This window comes from Lissotriton vulgaris, chromosome 11, assembly GCF_964263255.1.
Source record: "Lissotriton vulgaris chromosome 11, aLisVul1.2, whole genome shotgun sequence".
NCBI lineage: Eukaryota > Metazoa > Chordata > Amphibia > Caudata > Salamandridae > Lissotriton > Lissotriton vulgaris.
In genome coordinates this window covers 754,629,282-754,644,755 of record NC_141699.1, presented here as the reverse complement: position 1 = coordinate 754,644,755, position 15,474 = coordinate 754,629,282, and the positions used below count along the sequence as shown (strand labels likewise).

The 15,474-nt window shown below is 42.9% G+C and overlaps 1 protein-coding gene across 1 annotated transcript in view; it reads left to right on the top strand.

Moving 5' to 3' along the window:
• SGPP2 (sphingosine-1-phosphate phosphatase 2) overlaps positions 1 to 15,474 on the top strand; it is a 542,910-nt gene that overhangs the window by 180,907 nt on the left and 346,529 nt on the right. Inside the window, exon 2 of the mRNA XM_086943879.1 lies at positions 7,372 to 7,530. Coding sequence (XP_086800005.1) covers positions 7,372 to 7,530 — 159 coding nt within the window. The remainder of the gene's footprint in view (positions 1 to 7,371; positions 7,531 to 15,474) is intronic.

The window sequence follows — 15,474 nt, the reverse complement described above, 5'->3', positions numbered from 1 at the left end:
TCCCGCTGTTGGTCCATCCCAGGTCCATCCCAGATCAGACTCTTTTTGTTCGACCCAGCGCCAAGACGCCAGAGGGCATTCACGCGCTCTACAAGTCTTTTAATTAAATCAAATCAAATCAGAATGGAGCGCTGCCCTCACACGTCTGGTCCAGTCTTGGGCTTGGCTACACTCCCCCATGCATGCTTTTTGAGACCCAAAAATATTTTTGCTTTTAGCCAATGAAAGCCCAGGCACCTTTCACAACAATAAAGTTTATCAAAATCCACGCTCAAATAAGCATTGGTGAAGCCAAAAGGATGGCAGCCGTTGCCAGACTTATTGGCTTTGTGAAAGATTGATTTGAAATTAGCCAAGTAATTCAACACAAATAAACAGATATGCAATAAATTTAGTATGCTCAAAGAGATGTTTGATAAATATATCTAAAGCTGCCCCATAAGTTGTGTTTCAGCTATGTACTGTGCAAATCCATCTCCACGCATTATTAGTCGTTAAGCCCGTGAGCATGACTCGCTTCTTGAAATATTAAGCGCCTGCATGGAGCACTATGAAATTACAAATTATGTGTGCATCCTGAGAAAACAAGCCCAGTTTGTGTTGAGTGTGCATTCCGTCTGTCTACTACGCTAACAAGTGTCTTCTGTTGATCAACAATGGCCTTTATCTAGATGTTCAAAGTAGGTTGTAATGAATCAATCCTACAGGAATAGTCTTGCCTTCTGTAGTCATTTCAGGTTTACAGCTCGAGACATTTGTTAGTAACTGGTATGTACTGTTTAGGTTTAAATGCAAGAATGGAACTTAAATTATATTTATCAATATGGCAATTTTGTTTTTTACTGCTGATATTGTGGATATGTGCGTTCGAAAAGCAGACACTTTCTAGCCCAAAGAGATGTTTGATAAATATATCTAAAGCTGCCCCATAAGTTATGTTACAGCTATGTACTGTGCAAATCCATCTTCACGCATTATTCTATGGCGAGTCCAGCCTGTGAAACGAAAGCATTGGGCTACTACTGCAGACCTCGTTGTTTAACCCGCCTTTCACAGATCCCATTGAGTCGGCTCAACCTCTCATACAGGGCCGGTTCTAGGATTTGCGAGGCCCTGGGCTAAAAGGGAATGTGCGAGGCCCCTCTAATGTAGATAAGTGGCCCCTTGCAAGGAGACCATTCACAGACACTGTGGGAGGCCTATTGTCCAGCATTTTGTCGCCCGACAGTTTTAACTTTGAGCCCACAAGCATTTCTCACACCTTCAGTCCGATAGGTGTGAGAATTGCTTGTGGGCTAAAAGTTAATACTATGGGGACGCCAAAATGATGGACAATGGGCCTCGCACAGTGTCTGTTAATGGGTCTCCTTTCAATTGAAGGGAGCGTCTCCCTTCCTTATGTATCCAGATACCATCCCTGAGAGGCCAAGGGAGGGGGCCCCTCCATTTCAAAGAAAGGTGACACCTTTCTTTGAAATGGATCGCCAGGGAACACAGGACACATCACCAGTGCGTGGCCCCATGCTGGTGGGCTGAGTGCGAGGCCCTGGGCAGCTGACCAGGCTGCCCATGCCTAGCGCCGGCCCTGCTCTCATCTGCCAGAGTTCAACGAAAGAGTACCATTCAGATGGATATCCACTGCTAACATTTGATTGACGGATACAAACCCTATATGGTACAAACTGGCGTTGGCTTCTGCTGCCTACAAAGTAGGCCTGACCGGGTCGGATTAGGATTGCGCTTGGGCAGTCCCCAAAAAAGCGCCCCCCCTCCGCGGATTGTGCCCTTTCATTTGGTTAGTCTCATTGGACTCCTTTTTAGAGAAACGTTTGGTGACCTAAGCATTTTAAAGCCTACAGAATCAATATGATTGGTGAAAACGAGAAGCACAGCAATTTGGCCAGGTGGGCGAGGTGAAATAAAATGTCCTAAGGGCCTCAATACCTGATCTGGCTAGGGTTGCCACCTGGTCGTTTTTAACCAACATGACCTCTATTTTAATATCATGACCTGTGCGAAAATAAAGAAAATCACAGAAAGTCTGTGTTTTTCCTTTAATCAGTATGTATTGTACACAGTCAACGTAAAGTGAAAGCACTTTAAAATGTGTTCTAAAGCTGCTATACTCATCTATGACTAATAGCTAAACTAAACAAAGACAGAAAAGCCATGTAAAAAATAATATGGCTATTTAAATATAAAGAGAGCTCTCTAATTATCATGCTCTGGTCCTTGTAGATTCTGATAACATGAATACATTGCTGATTTTTCTAAATGGTTTTTAGTAGTTTTACATAGCATGAGCTCGAGGTCAAATGGATGTTTACTTCAGATACTCGGAGATTAAGTGATTTGCCCAGATCACAGGATGTTGAGTCAACACTGGGACTGGAACCCCGTTTGTCACTTCCAAAGTCAGCAGGTTTGGATGTAAGGCCACCTACTCTCTAGTTTAATAGCAGCTTAATGAAGGTTGCCTCCAGGAAGGCTTCTCTTACTTCACACCCTCCCCAGCCCTTCATAGCTTCAGGGTGATGGCCTTGAAGTGAAGAAGTCAAGATAAAGTGCAGAGCTATTGCTGCTCAAGTGGGGGCTGAGCTGTAGATGGCCCATAGCCAGAAAACCCCGCCGCCTCAGCGAGGTTCTTGCATACTCTCACCCTCCATTGCCTGAATGTGATGGCCTGGCAGGGGATGGGTCAGGGGCAAGACACTGCTTCTGGGCTGAGCTGGCCCCACGGGCGCCGAGGTAAGAATGGCCCAACAAATGGAGCAACATCTGGTCTCCAGTAAGGCTGACTGTCACACTTACCACCCTTGCCTGCCCACCAGAGCCTGAAGTGCAATGGCCAGGCAGGGCAGGAATAAAGAAGATCATGCTTTAAAAACAAAGCCCACGTGTTGCCCTTAGGCATCAGCCCTTCGGCCAATGCCGGACTGCCCGCCTTCCCAATCCGACCCTGCTTGTGACTGGATGTCCTTCTGAAAATATGGTCTTTCTTGTGGGGCTCAAAGTTTTGCTCTGACCGTTTCAATTAAGTCCTTATCACCGCCTTGGTTTGTTTGTGGAGTTTGATATGCCGTCCTTACTTTAACTCTAGAGCAAATCCTCTTGCTTCTAGTCTTTACGGTTTCCTCACCAGATTTCTCAGAACTCCCAAAAGGTGGAAGTTGGCTGCACAGATCTAGTCTGCCATGCATTCACTTTGTGACTCCAAATGAACTGAGCTTCTTGTTCTCATCTTGCAGTGCTGTCGCTGAGGCCTCCAGCTAGCCAATCCTTCTCTTGTTATCCTGTACTGTCCCCTCTGTTTAGCGTTGCTGTGGGTGAACGAGGGCATTTTCATGTTTAAAGCGATTGCCTTTTTGATATCTGATGTAGCTCACTGCAGCTCTCTTAGGGCTTACAGGATTAGATTCCCTTGGAGACTTTCAACCATCATCCTTAATAGCAGTGTCCATCATCTCCCTGTCATTGCCCCTCTACTCGGAGGGCATTGTGGAAGATCAAAAGTCAAATGGATCTTTCTTGCTTGTAATTTTGTTTCTTTTGGAGGCATGGCAAGTGCAGTGCTAAAGGTCTCTCTAGGTGCAGGACTCAGCGGTTTTGACAAGGCCTCCAGGATCAGCTGTCATGCGGTGGCATTCATTCACTCTACCCTGGGACAACCCCAACTCTTAGACCCTATCTCACTTCTCCGGTCTTTCGCCACAGCACTCTTTATCCACTGGCAGGTGCTGGTGTGCGATTGCGGTACACTGCCGCTCTTAATTCTTGGTGTGGGTCACTTTTAAATCAGCAGGGTCGCAATGGAGGTCGTCTGCTATACCCACATTGGGTAGCATTCCCCCTACTAGGGCCCAGGAGTGCTGGTGCTGCAACCTCGAACTTGTCGAGTTCACAGAAATTGTACTTCTCAAGTTTCTAGCTGATAGGGGGAATCCTCTAGCAAAGCAGACCTCAGGGAGAGCATTCCCCGTCTGCTCTTGGACCGAAAGCGGCTTTGGGCCTGGAGAAGAGGAGTCTGGCCGGAGTGCCTAACCACCATAATGTGCTCCAGCATCTGGCCATCTTGGACCCCAATATATGTATTTTAAAGTGCATTTGGTGAAATGTGGGCTATGAAAATCTGGTATGAAAGGGGAGACAAGTATATATTGCTGATGTGAGCCCATCTCTCTCATTCCTAAGGACCTTTTCAGAGGTATCTTCTTATCTGTAAATCTTTGCACCTCACTTCTGACTTTGGTTCATTGTAAAGCTGTCCATACCGTTTATTTCATTTTCAAAAAAATTAATTGAAGATATACTTTTATTCAGAGAAAATGTACAGATTTTCAGTAAAAAAAAAAGATTAATTCCATTATATATGCAAAGATTTGTTAAAGAAGCATACATGTGAAAGGGATTTAAATTGTAAATAAACATTGCAGTGGAAAAGCATATATGTTGGAAGCTTAAAATTATAAAAAATAACTCACTTTTAATTGCTTTTTTATCCTGTGGATGTGGATTGCTGTGGATCATTTGATTACATTCTGCTGGGAAACCGGACATATCACAGATCTAGGCTGCCTTTTATGATCAGTCTGGGTTTTTAAGATATCCACCTCATTTTTTTACGATATTTGAGAAAAGCTCTCTAAGGCTGAGAGACTGGTGAAAGGTGCATCTGTTTTTTTAATTTGCTGCTAGCATCACATGTAAATTCGTACAATGGTAATGATGCTAATATGCAAATATAAAAAAAAACAGTGTCACTTTCCTCACATACATGCAGTTTTATATAGCACAAACTTGACCTAGAGGCATTGGAATGCTTAACATGAGCACCAGATAACTTTACAAAAGGTCGGATTCATGTTTATGGGGTTCAGGTAGGTTAAGTGATTTGCCCAGAATCACAGGATGTTGAGCTGACACTGGAACTTGAACTGGTTCAGCAGTTTCAAAGTCGCTGAGGCCACAACCTCTCTCTGTTGACTGCAGTAACTGATATCAGGCAGGCAAAGGGGAACAGAAGAGGATCATTTATATTTGCCTGTTCCATGGAGGTGAGGGGGAATAAATAAACTGAGGGTCTCCCAGTTGGCATCACCAACCTCCACCACTCCGATTCGCCAGTATGCTCACCTGCCAGAGTCCTCTTCACAGCAAGTCCTAATGACTTCCCATTAGCAGCTCCTTGAGGCATCTGTCACACCTGGAGGTGGCCAGTAGGAAGGGACCTCTCATGCTGGGAAGACCGGGAGCAGCCATTGTCACTTTGCCAAAAACCCAGCTGTGCATCCTGTTACTGTTAGTATAAGTATGCTAGTGTCTCCGACGGCCCAGCCAGGCGGTGGGGCTACTGATTCCACCAAAAAAATGTCCCACCTACTGTCCTAGGCCACAGGCCCATCGGCCAATGCCAGATTGCCTGCCTTGCCAATCCGAGGCTGAGGCCTAGACGAAATTTGTAACAAGCGTTACTACATGAAAATACCGAAATGTCGCCATACCCCCCACGTGGCGTAATTGAGCCGTGTTCGTGGCAAACGTTTAGCACAGGAGCATGAGAACAATGCAAATACCCAGAACGTGAGTGGTGATGGTTAGAGGCCCTTGTGTGTGTTGCACTTTTTTAGAATGCAAAATGGGCCCTCTCATACAAAATGGACACAAGGATGCATGTTGCCCTAAAATTTATTGTGAAATGCTGGTTTCGCATTCAATTTAATTTTTGCAGAATTTCAAGTAATTCCATTAATTTTGCACTCCGCTAGTAAGGTATATACTGAAGTCTTTGCACAAACAGTCAATATTTCAATTATACATCAATTGTACCTTAAAGAAATTAAAGTAAATCTCCGAGGTTATAGGCGACTTTGAATCCATAATCCGGGCCTCTTGAGATTTTTAATGAAACCTTAAGAAGTTTAGACTTAATATTCTTTAGGAATCCTATTTATCATGCTCCCTTTAATGTCATGTTACAAGTGGCGTCACTAGTAGGAATCAAAGCATATATTTGAAGCTAACACCTTACAGAGTATTTTCAGAGCCTACACAAGGTCCGTGTGAAGTGTATTTTATAAAACACAGGCTGCCACTTTGACCTTTCTCGCGAAGGATGGCGTACCATCGCATTATTTGCTTTGAACATCTTCTGGAACAATTGCTGTCTACCATAATAATACCTATAGGTGACTAGATTGGTACATGGATGAGCATGATCTCTTGGTGCATTTTGGCTTTCCTTTATTGGATATACATGTTTCCTTTCAGTGTAGCAAGGTGAACAATTCTGTATACGCCTTGGTTCTGGTGGGTGTTTCATTGCATAGAGCTGCATAAATGAACTTTCTTTACAGAAGATTTGTGTCGATTCATCTGATAAATAGTAGACCTGAGTGTGAAATTCCGCTCCACTGGAGGAGTTTGCGGGGTTTTTCCCACTCCGCTCTCTGTGTGGCACATGGAATTCAGAAAAACTTCGCTCCGCAGAGTTCTTTTCGCGCTCGCCAATGAAAATCTTACTCCAGACCACCTCCGGCGAGATTTCTCAATGCAGCTGGTCGCGGAGGGCCACCACCGCTCGTGTTGAGAAACCTTCCGTTCGCGTTGAGGAAGCTGCCCCTCGAGTAGAACATCTACTCGAGCGGCAGAAAGAAGCAGCGTCCTCTTGCATGGTGCTGTTCGCACTGATTTCCAGCGGAGGACAAATACCCGGTGCTAAAAATCAGCGCAAACGGCATACACAATGCACTCTGCTGTTTGTGGAACAATGCATAGCGTGGCAAAGTGTTTTTGGTCACTTCCCGGAACTCCATTCAGGCCGATTAAATAGGGGCTGGTCCCTCGACCCTTTCATACCACAACTATCCCGCACATAGTCAATTAGCTGGAGCATTACTGATCAGTTATGTATGCCATTTATTAATAGATTTGTTTTCTTGAAAGGGACATTTTGATCATAAATATACAACGGGTGGTAGCAAATGGGAACTGAATTTCCCCTTCGAATCAGATTGATCAACCCGGCTCACCTGCTGATTTCACTGTCCCTCATTGCAGCATTTCATACTTCAGTTCTATAAATGGCAGTCTTAAGGAGGTACACTATGTAGGATTGTGAATAGAAGTAAATGTGTTGGGAGAAGAAGGGTCTCGGAAGTGTGGTACGCATGAATGTCCTTAGAATTGGTGGTGCAGCGCACTTGGTCCATTAAAGCACAGTGCGGTTAATGGATGTGTATAAGATGGGACTGCTTGGAATTTACTGCAACCTTTGGAATTCCTAAATTAAGGATTATTTAGGAGTGGTACAAGAGTATGTTGTTAATAAGACAGCCTAAATAAAGTATAACATTGTATGTGCTTCTTTTCTAGGATCGAGCACCAAAGTACATTGTGAAGAACTATTTTCTCTACTACCTGTTCAGGTTTGCGGCTGCATTAGGACAAGAGGTCTTCTACATCACCTTCCTGCCTTTCACTTATTGGAACATGGACCCCTACATAGCCAGAAAACTAATCAGCGTGTGGGCTGTAAGTATTATTTCTCACTTTTGAGGCAAGCGTGCAACCATAACGTGATCATTCAGGGCAAACTTGATATCAAGCGTAAACAAAACATAAACGTCTTTATTCAAGTAACAATGTACATATGTGCCCTCCACTATCCAGCAAATCTTGGTAAACTCTTCAACAGTTCTTCCCTCCATTTATATACTCAACAAAATTGAGCATGTACAGTGCCAGATTACCAAATAGGCAAAATAGGCAACGGCCTATTGGCCCCACTCTTTTTAGGGAAACCCGCGACAACGGATCAAAAGAATATTGATTTGATCTTGAAATTGATCTTCAATGACGCAAGAACGATTGAACTCACTTGCCATTATGGCCACTGAAAACAACATCTTACGAAAAGTAGACTTGCTAGATATCTTGAAAGATTTCACCACAAACAAATTGAGGAAAGTCAATATTTAAACTGTTGTTGGTTAATTCAAATTAAGAAAAATAATTTTTGTTTAACAAACATTGTTAATGTTTAGTTTTGGGTAATAAAATTTAGTTTATTAAAACTGTTGGTTGGTAAAATTAAAAACGTATTTGGAGAAAATTTGTGAGGAGGGCCCCGAAATTTTGACTGCCTTGGTTCCTCAGATCCGGGACTGAGCATGACCAAGTGGACACGTGTTATAAATGTCTTTTTCTTTGGCAGGGATGTCTATTGTAAGCCAGTGGGATTGGCGCCGTGCCCGATCATCAGGATTTTAACATGAGCTAAATTTACATACAAATAATCTAAATAGGCATCAAGCAACAACATTAGTTGTTATCCTGAAAATATGGCATAGCTGAGGCCCCTGGTATCTTATCATGAACACCACTGCTGGAGGGTATGGTTTGGGCACGTAAATCTAGATGCAAATGTTTCAAAATAAAGAATGACGAATAGTATTGGGGGCAGCGACTCATGCTGTGGCAATGAATACAAGTTCTAGAAGAGTGTGGGTGTGAGGAATGTATAAAAAGTACACAAAAACCTGGCTCTTTCGTATACAATTAGAATAGTCCAGCATTTGCAGTAATTTAGGAATTGTAGCGAAGAGAACACCGCAGAAGACTAGAATTATCTAAGCAACACCAGGGAAGCCCAAATCTTGTTGTATTTGTGGCGTTCAATATAATGCATTATTCAATCCAGCTTCGAGGATCCTACAAATAAAACATACTGGTAACACTAGTTTATCATCAATACCTTTAAACAATACCAAATTTAAAGGAATTTACAATTAGAACTTTGGAAACTATTTAAAAAAGGTCTACTTGTAAGGGCTTAATTCTAAATTCCCTGTTACTTCTCCCACTAACCAGGGGGGGGGGTGTTTACAGGAGATTATGAACAGTACCCCAGAGTATTCTAGAGTAGGACTTTGGTGTCAGGGCTAGGGTGGCTTGTGGTCTAGGGCCCGCCCCACTCTGCATTCGGAGTTGCCCTTGTGGCAAAATGCATCAGTCCTCTTTGGGAGGGCGTTGGTGGCTGATGTGCTTTAAACCTGCTTGTGCTGTTAGGTTGCATCCCTGTTTGTAGGTTTGTGCAGGTTTTCCTGTCCTTTGGCTGCTGTTTGCTATGTTTCCGCCTAATGCGTGAAGTTTCGCATGCTCACACGTAATGAGTGAGGTTTGGCATGCTCACGCGTAATGAGTGAGGTTTGGCATGCTCACGCGTAATGCGTGAGGTTTGGTAGCCCGGTCGCAAACGTGGGCGCCGTAAGCACGTTGGCTTACGCGACCGCGCCCTGTCTCCTGTGCTCACTGTTCTGGAATCGTCTGGGGAGTGGCTGTGTTCTCTTCTTGCTCCCTCTCCCATTTGCAGAGTCCCAGCTGTTTTTGACGAAGGATTCCATCGGAGGCCTTGAGGATCGTTTCCAAGGGGCGTGTCAGTATCCAGCTTGCTCCTTGTGCAAGGTCATCGGTTGGAAGAGCCATTTCGGGGACGTTTGTCCTTCAAAGGTAGTAGAGTAGGTCGTACTCTACAGGTAGGACTTATCAATCCTAGTTCTCGGCGCTAAAGTCCTTTGAGTATACTTTCTTGATTCATATTTGATAAAACTAATAGTTTATGTTATGAGGAATAATTAAAAGCACAGAAGTGTGAAATCATTGATATATTTTGCTCTTTGAAAACTGCGTTTACATCTTGTTGCTGGCAAGAGATGTTTAACTTAAAAGTGCAAAGTATGTGAAAGCGCGTGCATTCATTTTTAAAACTGTTTGTTTTTGCGCAACTCTTTCTTTGAAATGTCTTTAGGGAGAAAAGGTCAAGAGGAGTTTTAGCTATATCTGAAGACAAATATAGCAGTGTGATTTTTGTATTGGTTTGCTCACAGAGTTTTGGTAAAGAGGTTATTTACTAAGGAGTGAGTTTTGTTTTTGCTTAAAGAGAATCTGTCGCAATTCACAAGAGAATAACAAAATTATGATAAGAATGTTTTGTCGCTATTCACAAGAGAATAACAATATGGTGAAAAGGTTGTTGTGAAAGATTTGGTATTTATTATCAAGAAGTCTAATGTATCTTCAGTGTCTGTGATTAAGCAACAGGTTTTTGCAGAATAATTCAGCTTTGGCTCTAGGTTCCAAAGCCAATTTAGATTTACGGAATGTGTTGTTACTAACTTTTCCTTTCCAGATCTCCTTCCCTGCTGTCCCCTTCCTAACTCCCTTTTCCCCCCCGCTTGATCACTCCAAGATTCTGTGTAGTAATTACATTCGGAATTGGAGGTATCGAGAGGTGGGTCTTTATGACTTCACGACAGATCCTGAGGAAAGCGTCGCCTTGACATTTGGTAATGCAATGAGTCCCTGAAACATTTAACAAAATATTTGGGTTGCATATGAGCAGGAGGAAATCTTTATGTACCTACTCAAATCTCAAAATTAATTATGCCTACACTAACTACCATATCCATTGCCCATTGAAAATGGAATATGAAACCATCAAATACCTGGTGGTTCGAGTTTGCCAGCAGAAGATAGATGTGTTAGATTGAACTCTTTCAACTCCTGTGCATTGGTAAGTTAGGGTTCGATTACCACAGTAATTCCTCGCTTTTCCCCAGAGTTCACCAGGAGATTGTGGCTGCAGAAACAGCTGGAATTTCCCAATAAACAAAATGGATCCTCTGTATTCCTGCGAGTCCCATAACTCTGAGGCCTGCTGCCAGCCTCATCAGAATTACAGGGCCATTCCTAATAAGGGGGTCCTCAAGGTAAAGTGATCAGGTAACTCTGCAATTCTACTTAAAGCTTTAGATAGATGGAAAAGATCACTCCTGATGCACTAATGAATTTCATCTAAATTCCTTTTACTTTCCAACATTTCCCAGAAAGCTGTGTGCAGCTCCCTTCAGGAATTCTGGCTTAGAGAAGCCGCGCTGAGCTCAGTGCTCTCACGAGTGGTGCAAAATTAAGAATAGGTTGGCGCAAACCCATTTGGGGATTTCCAAATGAAGCGTAAAACTCTTTAATCTGAGATCCACATGCAGTTGTCCCAAGCGAACACAATACCTAGACTTGCGATCACATCTCCAAAGACCAGAGATTATTCAATGGACCATTGACCCTATTCTGAAGAGCCGCTACTTTATCAATCAAGTTTCATGAGATGTTTCAAGAGACTGCTAAGAGGTAGAGTAGCATTGAAAACCCTTCAATGTCACTAAGAGCTTACCATCCGCCATCCTAGTGTAGGGGCATGTTTAGGTATGCTGTAGAAGTGAAAATGGGCAGCTTTTGCCGTTGTTAGTATATGCAACCAAAATAAATAAAATGCTGGCAAAAATGTAGGATACGCACATTAGGGAAACCAGTTTAAATAGCTTAAGCTCTGATGTCGGGAGGACCCAAGCAACAGGTTTACCACTGACGTATTGAAAGTATATGACTCAAACCTAAGTTGCAATGTTATTTTATTTGCTTCATAAAATCCCTAAAAAGCTTGATATGTCGCCGTATTTTTATTAACAGATATGAATGTTAACGCTTACAATTTTTGAGTGTGCCAACCAAAATTATAAAAGAAATTCTTTGGGATCCACAGTTGTTACCCATCAAGAATGATTTTCCTGTGATATATGCAACCTAGGCTGTCACCTCTGTATGTGGTTGGGGGAGGGAGGGGTCTGAGATTGTTGGAGGGAGGTTGTATTGGTGGGGGAGGGCAGAAATAGTTGTTTCAGCCAAATAAAGATGAGTTTATTTTCCTTTTGCACTGCGCTTTCTACCTAACCAATTCTAAGCTCCTCATCTGCGGGATTTAGTACATCTTCTGTAGAGTAGTACTCTTAAAACATTCCCAAGCTCCTCCCTCACAGTGAGGGGGTTGCAGCCCTTGGCGGCGCTAGGACTCTCAGCCAAGAGGAGAATCCCAGATGATGAAGCATGCCACTTTGGTGGGTGATGAGATTCTGTCCTAATTAAAGGACCTCCCCGCTTGTGACTTGGTTATCTCTGCTGCAGTTCCTCTGTATGCTATTTTCAGCACGCTAGACCCAAGGACACTTTGTGTTTTGCATTAATGTTAGAGAATCAGTCCTCACAGGTCTTTAAACTTCCCTTGACCCCCCCCCCCCCCTCTTAGTTCATGTAATATGAGTGGCCATGTTTGCACCCTTCTCAGGCATTCTGTCACTACAAGAAAATTCCCTAGGTTTTCATTTGGGTCAGGAAGATTTTGGCTGTCATAAGAATATATCTGGTACACCTAAACAACCCTGAAGGTTGAAACATGTCCATTATATACACTTCATGATCGTGCAGAACCGCAATAAAATCAATGTTAACAAGCACATTGGCTTGGATTATATTTTAACAATAAAAACTAAGGGATGGGAGAGAAATGAGAAGGGTGGGACATGGCAATGAAATAGCATTTTAAAAGTGTAAATATAGGGACAAAACAGGGGTCATGTGAGACGGGTTTTTAAGAAAGAGTGAACTATAAATGGAAAAAGTGAAAAATATGCCGTCAAAGGGTGAAGATTGGAAGGTAGGTTTTTTAGAGAGTGCAAAGTGAGATGATGGCAGAGAGACTGATAAAAGGATTTGCAAAGCTGTCAATATGTATGTGGAGGATATATAATCGATAAAAAAGATAATCTATGCAAGGGCAATGTCTGAATGAAAGAGAAGCTAGAATAAAAGCTAAGATGCAGCTTTATAAATGCTATGGACAAAGTGCGAGCAAAGAACAAAGGAAGAGCCAGGAAGAGTAGCAGCAATTAGTACAAGAAAGAGGAATGAACTCTCTCTTTGAGTAGTGACAGGCGCTTCTTTCGTGATGAAGAAATGGTTATCTTTTTTTCTTTTAAATCGGTACTCATACGTGAGGATGTAGAATGACTTCTTTCAGCTACCATCATAACATACTTAGTCTTGTTTTAAAAAAAATGTTTATATAGCGTCCCTACACTACAGTGTCAATGTTTTACCTGTGTAGTTGCCTTGAGTACAGCCAGAGCCGTATTAAGGGTAAACAGCCTTTACAACGAAACTTTTACAACGCACTACCATTACGACGCAACCATTACAACGCAAACCATTACAACGCATTGCGCTGGGGGGCGCTCTAGGATAGCGAATAGATTTAATTTACTATCCAACACCTTCCCTACTATCCACGGGGACTGGAGTTGGAATAGTAAATTAAACTATTCAGTATCCAGCACCCCAAAGCGCTATGCATTGTAATGGTATGCGTTGTAAAAACTGCGTTGTAACGGCATACGCTGTAAAAGCATGCGTTGTAACGTCATACATCCGTATTAAGGCATAGGCAAAGAGGGCCCCCTACTAGAGCCAGCTATGCTCTGTAGTTTTTTGCCCTGATGACCTTGAATGCTTTTTAAGCAGATTGTTGTAAATAGCGTTTTTCTATCAAGTATTTTTAATGTGTGAGAGTCTATTACAGACATTTTGCAGACAAAATGTGTTGCATGCTGCATCCACAAGTTAAGTTTCTTATACATCAATACAGGACCTCACATATGAGAAATGGGAGGGTGTCACCGAGATTGTGTGCACTACTATTAATGAGTTGCTGCTGTGTTACAATACCGAAAACACACATCACTATCCCTGAATACTAGATGTACACACATCAGAATTTGACCAAAGAGGGCACGAAAGAGCTGAACCTGGATCATAAAATCAAAGCTGTTCCGAGCATGGGCCCCCAAAATACATTTTACCCAGGGCCCCCAAAATCCTCAAAATGTCCCGGAGTACAGCACCCTTCGCCCCAGGATCCAAGCTGTGGTATTCCTTCAGTCTCTCTTGCAAGTACTATAGGATGGGAAAACATTTGAAAGGTCCTGTCACCCAGGCATTCTTCAGTTTCTGTGCCTCTCCTTTTAACACTTTCCTCTCATAAACAAGACTCGTTTTCCAATTGAAATCTATGCCAAGGAGTACTCTATTTAAAAATCTATAATACAGAAATTATTTCACTATGTGCATTTGGGGGACGCTCTCACGAGAGTCCAAAATTTTACTGTGGGCATTCTCCGTGTAGAAAACTAGGCTTCTAACCCTCAATCCTAACCTGCAGGCTAACAGCGGCTGCCCACTGTTCTATCTGGGAGCAGGCGCAAATCCTCAAGGCAGCCATGTCTATGGAATGGTCCACTTTTAGAAGTATCTGGGAGAGCTACAGCCAGATGCAAGCTCTATGCTGATCAAATTCATGATGGAGGATCAGAGCACAGCACATGTATAGGGCGACCCTCATCTTATGGGAAAAACACTTAAGCATCCATCTTGACTAGTTCCCTAAATATAAACAGGTCATTTGATGGATTTCGCGTATACCCAAGCACCAAGAGCAAAACGTCTGCCTTCTCTCACAGCACCAACACAATTGATGGTTCAGTGACTTCTGTGGGTGAAATTCTGCATCACCTGCGAAATCCTATTAGTCAATCGCTTTACATTTTCAATTGATGCAGAAGTTTAGGACCTTAGTTCATTACCTCATCTAGCCCATGACATTCACTGTTGCATCACAGTTTATGCTCAGGACACATAGCAGCAACATTCCATACTAATGTACGTCTTATTCCTCACGTACTGCTGGTACCGTATTGATTCTCTCCCTACACTCATGGTTTGCCGTGATTTCCCAGCTTCTTCACCTAAAGTGGCCATCCAGTGGCTGACGTCCCAGCAGGGAACAAAATCCAAGTGGACATCCTCAAATAAAGGGAAATTCTGGGATGCCTCCTGCTGTGGATTGGTAGAGATGTAGTACTAGGTAAAGATAATTTATTTATTTTTAAGCATACATTGGATGGCCGCTTTAGTGCACCTTTCCAGTTTTCAATATTGTTGTAATAAGCTGGTCACATCCCCAGCATTGTATGAGAGTTGTTTAGAGACAAGAGTAGTCTTGTTATCCATTGTCACAAGTGACTCGGCCACACCTAGAGGGGCTATCCACTGTGGGGAAATAACATAGTTCACTTTATCCAATACCGCCCCGCTAACACTCACCAACAACCGGTATTCTAGAATGTTCCTTTATTTGATGGTGCCAACTTAGGCTTTGGCAGTTCGGCCTGGACTGTTCCCATGAGGCACAGGGTCAAGACTGATTTGCATATGGCCAGGTCTAAACTGGGGTGGCATGGTGAGCAAAACAATGATGGAGTTAACCCAGATCTCTTGACTGGGGGTGAATGTTTTGATTTGTTCTGCATTCTGTCCATCAATTGTGTGTCTTTTTTTTTTTTTTTTTACTTCGGCTTTGAGACATACCATGAAACCATATAATCAGATGCACCCCTTAAGGCTCTTTAGGACAGATGTACGACCCTTACATTTTGCGACCTGCAAATTGCATCACTTTGCGACTCGCAACGTACAACAGTGTCACAGACACTGTTAGCGATTCCTAATGGGGTTGCAAATTGCCTGCCTCAT